Source organism: Echiichthys vipera (genome assembly GCF_963691815.1).
Source record: "Echiichthys vipera genome assembly, chromosome: 13".
Lineage (NCBI taxonomy): Eukaryota > Metazoa > Chordata > Actinopteri > Perciformes > Trachinidae > Echiichthys > Echiichthys vipera.
The window spans coordinates 13,223,625-13,233,325 of NC_139838.1; the positions used below are offsets into that span (position 1 = coordinate 13,223,625).

At 40.3% G+C, this 9,701-nt stretch overlaps 1 protein-coding gene across 1 annotated transcript in view; it reads right to left on the bottom strand.

Moving 5' to 3' along the window:
• Positions 1–6,488: 6,488 nt before the first annotated feature.
• rims3 (regulating synaptic membrane exocytosis 3) overlaps positions 6,489–9,701 on the bottom strand; it is a gene marked incomplete at both ends in the record, with an annotated part of 20,524 nt that continues 17,311 nt past the window's right edge. The window contains 5 exons of the mRNA XM_083925497.1: positions 6,489–6,701; positions 7,782–7,921; positions 8,038–8,139; positions 8,658–8,770; positions 8,846–8,987. Of these exons, the coding sequence (XP_083781623.1) occupies positions 6,489–6,701; positions 7,782–7,921; positions 8,038–8,139; positions 8,658–8,770; positions 8,846–8,987 (710 nt within the window). The remainder of the gene's footprint in view (positions 6,702–7,781; positions 7,922–8,037; positions 8,140–8,657; positions 8,771–8,845; positions 8,988–9,701) is intronic.

Here is a 9,701-nt window from a genome sequence, read left to right on the forward strand (position 1 = left end):
TTTGATTAAATACTTTAAATTGAAGTGATTTTTACACACCAGTTTTACACAAGTGCTGACATTCTACTGGCTAATAATAATTGGGGCAGATTAAAGGTCTCATATAATGCTAATTTGCAGGTTCATACATTTCCAGGTTCATTCTTCATATTTTGGGTTCCTACTAGAACATGTTTACATGCATTAATATTTAAAAAAGCATATCATCGTCTGTATTTACCCTCTGTCTGAAACACTCTATTTTGCACGTCTCCCTTTAAGCCCTCCTCCCTAAAAAGCCCTGTGTGCTCTGATTAGTCAGAGTTTCTGGGTCTTCCGCAGTGGCTCTGCTCCATCATTGCAGCCAGTACTGAGTAAGTTAAAATACACACTTGACAAATGCTTGTGATTCAAATAAACTTTATTGACTTTGCGTCCAGATGTCAAAGGGCATGCAAATACAGGCTTCTGAATCCGAAATTGTTCTTTTTTTCCTCAGTTTGGTTCCATTTTCTTACAAAACTACGTGCACCTTAAGTAATCAATTCTGCAGCGTACAAACCACAAAAATACCAGTTTTACATTATCAAATACTGCACATAGAAAACATTTACAAAGCACAGGTATAAAATACAGCTCCCCTTTTTCCTCTTTATGAGCATCCTTTCATCAGACGGTCTGCCCTCTTTGCCCTTAAAACGTACTCTGTGAACGCTCCTTGGTGGAAAGGTTAAGGCCAGTTAAGAAAAGACAACCGCTCATCTACCAACACCAGCAATCCAATTTAACTGGGCAGAAGGTTTTGTTTACTTCACTGTAGATGCTTCCACCTATCATTAGATTTGTTTTCAGAGGCATCCATTTACCATATATGTGCTTAGGAATGTCATTGTCCATTAAATCTAGTCAACACTGTTGAAAGATTTACCTCAGTTTTGGAAGTTTTGCTGGGCTTGATAAGATAAAGGTTGTCTTGATAGTGGGATGGGAGCTACAGTGGCCTTAATATAATTTGACAGACAGTTAAAAATGACAGAATGGTTACTCAGGAGACTTGTGCTGTGTTTACCGACATTTGTAGACGTGGATGAGGACAAACTGACATATTCAGCAGCAAAACCTCTTTACAATTTTCTCATCAGCTCGGAAGAAATGTCTGTTTTGCTCTTGTTGACAGCTGCTATAGCGGCAAACAGACATTTGGAATGCAGGTGTCATTAGAAAATGAAAAAGAAAAATTGCTGCTTATGAGGGCTATCATAAAATAGCACTTATTCACAATGCATTGCATGCTCTGTTGGGTCTAAATGGCGTCTAGTGCTTGAAAAATGTGGTTTGACTTTAAATTGTGTTGGTCATCATGGTGGGCTGATGCAGATTCAGCCTGAGGTTGCCCCAGTCCAACTCTAATGAGCAAGACCGCGGTCAAGGGCCGAGGTGAAGGCCCCCGGCGGACGAACGGTAGAGGCTACCGCCAATGGTTATTGCCAAAATAAATATTTCAGAAAGTGGAAGGCTAAGTCTATGCTACTTTAAGATACAGCAGTTTTTGCATCTCAGTGAATTCCCTTTGATACTGGGTCTACAGCATCATCATGTATCATTACCAATTATTATCATAATCATACCGTCATAAAGATTAAATACAAGAAAATCATCAGAAATCATGCGGTGAACATTTCCAAGTTCAAAGTCCAAAAATCCAAACAATTCCATCAGATTGATGGATAGTTAATCAAGGGGAATAGCAATTATTTTCTGTTTGAAATCCCTTGAGGCGATTTAAATAAATATAATGCATTTCGCCAAACAGAATTCATGCTTGTTTCAACCACAGAGCTGTTAAAAATGAACACACAAAGAATAAGACATACAGTAGACAGTACAGTAAAAGTAGGGGCTGCCTGAACTAATGCAGGCGAAGTCCCTGGAAAGTCTTCTAAGAGACGGTATAGCAAACAAGATGACAAAAGAATTACACTCGGTTTAGGTGTAAGGATTAAGAAATACATTCATAAAACTATACATATACACATATTTAACTTCGGTACAATATTTCAAGCAAAATACATTTGTCAAAACTTTCAGTTGTGTGCTACAATAGTGAAGCAATGTCTCATACACAAAATAAGGCCATTGTAAACGGAACAAGCCCTCATTTTCGCGAAAATCTCAAGGCAGGTTTTTGCCTCTCTGACTCTCTCTCCTCCTTCTCTGAATAATACCTCTCTCCTTACAAAAATAAAATACATTTCCAACATAGCACTCAAGTGACGATTCAGGTTGATTGAAGATACATTATAAAGTTTTGCACACAATATGATTTGGGTGAGAGAATGCTCAATGTGGATTTTACAGGGAAACAAGCAAGCATATGGGTTTACAATCCAAAGCATCCACATTCATTCCTCAGCTGAGCCAGATACTGTCTAACTCAAGCTAATACTATCTTTCCCTTTCTGACCAAGCTCTACATGCTCTGTGCTGTGTCCAATAAACTGCCAAAGTGTTTATAATGGACACTTTGATTAATCCAACAATTTAAAGACCTGCTTGGATGCATCCACCTTCACGGTTACACAAGTCGCTCTCTAGCAATTTTCACACAGGCATGCAAACGTGAAATAATCTCGACATTACAGGGAGAAGCTATGTGAGAACTCTTTACCCTGACCATTCAGAGTGAGTGAGTGGGCCTGTCGATGACATTTTATCATGCGGATCGCACAAAGCCCTAAGGAAAAACAGGAATTTACATAAAATTGCCACTGAAAACGGGAGAGATTCAAGAACTTTTGTTGGTTAGGGTCAATGCTGAAATCATCAGACAAATCCAAGGAACGACAAATGACTCAATTGTTTATGACCAAATTACGAAGCAGCTACGAGACCATAGTGTAATATGAATCATGTCCTGAGCTACATGCGGGAAAGGGAAACTCGACATTGTCCAGAGTTCATGTGAGAAGGCAGCTACTGTTGACCTGCTGTAACTCTGCCCTGCCATACTGTAGTTAACTCTGCTGCTTGTGAGACTTCAACCTCTCTTCAAGCAGCCTTTTTTAACTCACAACAGTAGTGTCAAAATAAAAAAAATGTAATGAGGCATGTTAATCCTGTGATACGACAGTAAATTTGTTCTAATCAAAGGTAAATACAATGACGAGAGGTGTTAATGTTCTTATCTAAAAACCCTGATCCTTAAATTCTTCTCACTGTGGTCTACAACTTGAGTTTACGAGTGTCTTTTTTAAGCAACTATACACATTTAAATCTCTCTCACTCACTCACATCTTGGTGCTCAATTTTAGGCATCATACAGTACAATAAATGTACCTCATTGAAAGACATATATATATATATATATATATTTATATATATATACACTACACTTTGAAGAAAGGCAATCAATTTCAACTTTCCTTTTGGTTGAAGAAATCAAACGATTTGGACAAATTTGGCAAACTCTCTCTGCTTCACGTAAAAACATTCCCTATGGGATAATTATGCATCTCTTTGTATTGTCTATTTCACTACTTTCAATCATTAGAACTGTTAATGATTAGGGCTACTCAATATACAGCAAAGGGACATATACGGTCTCATATAAGCTCAGAAATATTGGTAATCACATGGAAAAATATTAACAGCATCTTTTAAGAGTTTACCAAGGACTAAACATTCAGCAGGGATGTACTATAGGTGTATACATTTCTTTTTTTATGTTCTTTCCATTTATTTTCTCTCAACCAAGCTTTTTTTGTGCAAATACCAAGAGTATAATTCCTTATTTTTATCATGCCAGCTGTCCACAAAAATAGATAAATACAAACTAAAAAGGTACATAAATGACTTCATATACATAACCATACAGTTACAGACCCAGCAAGGAATAGCTCCAAAAGGTCAAAAGAAATTGGAACATTAAAGGTTCTTCTAAAAAGGGTTGTATACATGATGGGAGGGTCAAAGAATGACCATCATTCTTCTCCCAATTAATTCAAGAATGTCAGAGATCCCTTTATCCAAAGTTCAAAGAGCTTTGTATGAAATGTGAAATATGTTGGTCTGAGGAGACAAAGTGCCTCAGTTTCCCTTTTTGCAGAAAGATGAAGAAAGGAGTGCGCTCCACAGTCCTTAGCAGACGGCAATACATATGGTGGGGATAAAAGCAAATGTGAGCTCATAAGCACGCACAAGCTTTTAATAGCTTATACACTTGAGACTGTCATCTATCCTAATACTACTCAATTCTCACTCTAGTGTCTTTATCCATTCCTAAGGTTTGGTGCTGGTCCAAAGACTGACAGATTCAAACACACTCTGAACCATTTAAGAGAACAGTGACATTTTCATCACAAAGAAAACAGTAAACACCTCAGTTCAGCTCAGTTTGCTACTGCTGCTCCTCTACCATCAGTGGAGACTCAACCACTGCAAATTTAAGCGAACAGCCGACAGGTCAGTCTTACCTCTTTTTGTGTTTTCAAATGCAAATAAAATGCTGCAAATACTAAGAACAAAGCGGTGTTGATAATTGTCTGAGGTAATAGGTTAAAGAGAAGAGCTATTTTTCTTAAAAAGGGATAGGATCAGTGTAAGATTAACTGGCATCTAGCGGTAAGGTTGCAGATTGAAACCAATTGTATACCACTTCACCAACCCATTCCTTTCTAAGCGTGTAGTTGAGCCTACAGTGGCCTTCAACATAAAATTGTGAAAGGCCCTCACTAGAGCCAGTGTTCAGATTGTCCATTCTGGGCTACTGTAGAAACATGTTATTGTATACGGTACTGTACATCTTAGATCAATGTTAGAACTGACCTGTTTCGGCTGCTGCTAGCGGGCCTTTACACTGAAATTCAAAGTACACTCTAATTACGTTTCCATACTGGCATTCAATAAAAATGAAATTAAATAAATAAACAGGTGATCAACCACTGCATGCCTGTAATTCAAACATAATACATATATTACAGTAAAGTGCCATCTTAAACACAAACACACTGCCTAACAGGATATATGAAGAGTGACATGTTGCCCCTGAACTACCATACATGGCAGGTTAACAATGTACCTACTAGAAAAGTAACACTGGCGTAAGTAGTCAAAGTAGATATCCAAAAAGTAAAACTAATCTGAATCCAATACGTGTTTACACAATTACGACATGTCTAATTACAGTCAGTGTGACAGAGAGGGGTGACCAAAGGGAAAGTAGGTTTCCAGCTTTGTGTGTGTTTGCGTGTGAGAGACAGAGGCACGCTCACCACTTTCCTACCTCTGTAATCAATTAGGAAGAGTAAAAAAAAGAATGACATCAAAACAGGGAAATCAACAAGGAGGTTGAAACAAGTCTGGGTGCTGGTATACGGACAGGGAGAGAGACTGTGACTGTGGCACAGACTAGAGCTGGACACATTTCCCAGAAAGCCGTTGTGCTGAGTGCCCTGTGTGGTGCAACAGTCCTTTTTGAAAGAGGATCAGAAACTTTGTTCATCAGAGAATGAGTGGACTCATCTGTTCTCTTTTTCTGCAGATTGCGATGATAGCGCTCCCCCTTTTACTCCATAACTCCGTGCAGTGCTCCTTTCTCCGAAAAGGATTGCAAAATTAAGTGGCGCTACAATCCTGTTACATCAGTGGAGGCAAGCTAAATAAAAAGATTAAAGTACTTTAAATGTCTCTTCCAGGGTTGCAAGCGAAACATGCAGAATGCAGCCGATACATACATGAATACAAATAGGTATTTAATTATCTATATATATATATATATATATTATATATTATATATATATATATTATATATATAAACTCTGCCCTGGGAAAATTATAGAATAGCAGTTTTGCTACCTCACATAATAGCCATTATGTGAATATCCAGACCGGTTGCCTGGGTATTTTTAAGTGTGGGGGCTGCCGTTCTCAGCTCCTGTGTGTTGAAAGTATTTTCTTTTTTGCATTACATCTAAGTCATTGACTCTGCTACATATCCATACTTTATATTGTATACTAGTTCACCTACGACTTAAAGTAATAATAACGACAATAACAATTGCTTTGGTTTTAAAAAATAAAGTTTTCTTTTTTTCTTAGTTTGGCATAGAGAGTTTAGAAACTGGCATCGGGATGGCCCTGGGATGAGTCGTGCAACGGAAATCCGGTGTGTCTGCTGTGTCATGGTCAGGAAATGTTGAAATGGGAGAATGCTACAAGTCGACTTCAAGTTGTATTTGCTGACGGTTTTTATCAACTAACATACTGATCACCGTGTGAGAATATGGACGTAGTGAAGCATATAGCAGCACGTCAGTGTGTGAATTCATGTGTATGAGATCAGGTGTTTGCAACTAGATGTCTAATGTGTCTTCCTACACAGATGGGTACGTTTGTGTTTGTTTGTGTATGCCTACCTATCTTGCACTTACAGTCGTTGTGTATATACAGTACGTGTATCCGTGTCTGCGTGACTCTGCCTGTGCCCGTGCATGTGGGTATCTACTCGGTGTCTAGGTGCACGAGGGGCTGGTGGCGCTCTCCAGGGAGGACTGGGAGAGGCGTCTGGTGAGGGGTCCGATGCTGGGATCTGCCAGAGAGGAGGTAGGGAACAGCTTGTACCAGCCGCTGACCGTGGCAGACAGGTCCAAGTCCTCAAGAAGGATCTGGGCCATTCCCATGAAGCACTTGTGGTCCATACGCCCGTAATCCCCCCACACTATTACCTAAAGGAGAGAGAAGAATAAATTATACATATACCAATAAGATATGAGTATATGCCACATTTATTTTGCCAAAGTTGGAAAAGCTTTGGTTATTTCGAAGATGTCTGGGGCTCTTTTAGAAAAAAGTGATGACGCTTACTTCTGTGCACCAACCAGGATTTAGTGACATTTGACAGACGTTGATGACAACCCCAACGAAACACTCTTTTTTAGGGCACCATTGTATTTTACTCACAGATCAGTCTGATAACGTGCGGCTGAGAAAGTTTGCCAAGCTACCGAACCAATCAGCATTGGTTTTGAGGCGGATTTAAGTGTGACAAAACGAGAGGCGACTGTTCAGTGTAAACAACAAGGCGACTTCCACGGATGAGAAGAGCGCATCTATCGAGCAAGTCGCTCGCTAACGCTTTTTTCTCTTGGATCCTTCTGTTGGAATATGGACTGGGCACCTGAAATTGTGCCTTTTATCCGTGAATTTGCGTTACTCAAACGGCAAATATCCTTTACCGACGTGTTGTTTACTTTCTGAGCTTTGCCTCGACGCTGTTAGCACGTGATCCGGTTTGTTCATCTGACTGGTTGATTTGGCCTGGATGTAGGTTATTGATAGATAGTTTATCCTATCAGCAACCAGTATTTTCCCCCTTTCCCAAAAGTTCTCCAAACGAGAGTTCCTAGATGTATTAGCAGAGCAACTGCGAATTGTGCAAATCAATCCATCTGGAGGAGTCGGGTTAGCTGTATGCACCCTATGTCTGAAAAGCTCTGTTTTAGCGCCTGTCTCTTTAAGCCCCCCTCCTGAAAAAGCCCAGCCTTCTCTGATTGGTCAGCGTTTCCGGGTCTTCCACATCTATGCTCTCTGTGTCATAAAATGTCTTGATTCATTTTAATAGGTGAGAAAACATAATAATCCCTCTCTCTTTGAATTATTATTAAATACAGAGGGATTATTATGTTTTGTTATGATTTATTATGATTTACTAGTGTTATGTTTCTCTATTGGGTGTAGAAATTACCAGTTTGATTTTTTTTTAAAAAGTGTAAAAAAGGGAGGAACACAAAGAAAACCCAACATACCTGTAGGACTTTGCCCTGAGGACTTTCATCAAACAAAAGAGCCTGCTGGTAGGTGGGGTCCAGATTCTTCTTCACTACTTTGGTTTTTTTCTTAGCCAAGCACACACCATTCTCCAGCACATAGACCTTCACATAGGTCGCTGCAGATGAAGCAACAAAATACAACAAAGTCAAACTCCTACATGAGCATATGGATTGGACAAAGGAGGCAGGTCAGTATAATTTGAATACCGAGGGGGAAATCAGTAAAGGGTACCTGGTATGTTCTTGGAGCCCGGTTTGGGGGTCAACCCTCTGGCCTGGTTGACCTCCACCTCCAGCTGCCCTCCTCTGTCTACCATGCCTACATTGACATCCCCTTGGAAGGGAAAAATAAAAACATCTGTAACAATCCAAGAACTCTATACAAACAGCACCAAAAAAATCCACACACAGGGCTTTTGTTCACTGAGGCTGCAATGGCCAATATCTAACTGTGGAGGGCGACTCAGAGCTGTAAGTTCTTCTTCACAACCAGGTATGGTGGAGCGCAATGCTCTGCTCTCTTTTTTTCCACAAGCAATGACCTTTGCATGAAAGATTTATACCTCATGCAAAAATAACTTTATCCCTGCTGAGTGAATACACTTGTATTGTGCAGTATTTTTTAGACTCTGCTGTTCATCTAACAGTTTGTATGTTAGTATATGGGTGCAAATTTTTTCTATCCTAGAGTTCAGCAATATTTAGATTATTGTGTATTGATTGTTTTTTACCAGACCTAAATCCTACATGAGTGCAAAGAATCCCATGTGATCTCAGAAAGATTGGAACAATATTAGACGAGAATGAGGTGGATTGAACAGGAAAAGATGGCGTTGTTGTCACTTGGCTTACCCATTGAGGGTGTAGCTAATGTTTGCCGGCCTACGATCTGAGCGGGGCCTAGTCCGTCCAGAAAGTCACTGAACTGGCTCTCCGGCCCCAGGCGTGTGGTTGGGAAGACAAATCTGAGAGGGAAGAAACAGAATTGTAATAAAATGAACGGAGACTGCACATGCGTGGAAGGGAGGGTGAGTACTCACGTTCCATCAGAGCTGTTTGAGTTGGTGCTGCCATCGGTGGAGTCCTTGCTGCCCTGCCGTGTCACTCGGTTCCTCATCTCCACAGCGATGCCGGTCTCTGTGCTCCGTCGGATGGTGCTGCGAAGCTTCTTCGTCCCGCCGTCTGAAAAACACAGAGGTCACAGCTCCTGCTTTAAGCGCCCTTGTTTCAGCAGGATAATCCACTAAGCATGATAATCAGAGGAAGTCATATAGCTGTCTGATAAGTAAGTCCAACATTACACAGGACCAGCGCCTGCATGATAGGGCCTTTCATGGGGAGATATAAATTTAGGTGCAAATTCGTGTAGTGAAAAGATCTGAACGCCGACATATCTTGTTCTGCAGATGTTTAGATAAAAGTAAATATTTCCTCAGAAGAGAAGTTCTCATTCAGTTCCCCAAATTCGAGTTTGTAAAGCTAGACTTGAAGCAGACTGATGATTGATGTTTCTGTCAAACTTTTTGTCTGTAGGTCGGGCTGCAAAAGAAATATCCAAGAAAGTCACTAGAAACACCTATCTCCCCGCTATTTATTTTGAAGAAAGTTCACTCAGGCAAGAAGGCAGTCTCACCTAATTTCCACTGGGACATCACTGCACGATTGGAAAATATCTCCACTTCGCAGGAATTACTACGTCCTATTTTAAACACGTAAAGCCGTTTTTTTTACTGTTGTGAGTAGGGGGCAATACGCTTTTTAGGAGGAATCTTGACCCTGACTTGCAAGGTGGAAATAAACACAAATTGGCAGCTTGGGGAATGTTGTGAGTGGCAGGGTAGAGAGAAAGTTTGGAGGCTGAGATGAGTGGGGGAGAGAGAGAGGGAGGGGGGGGGG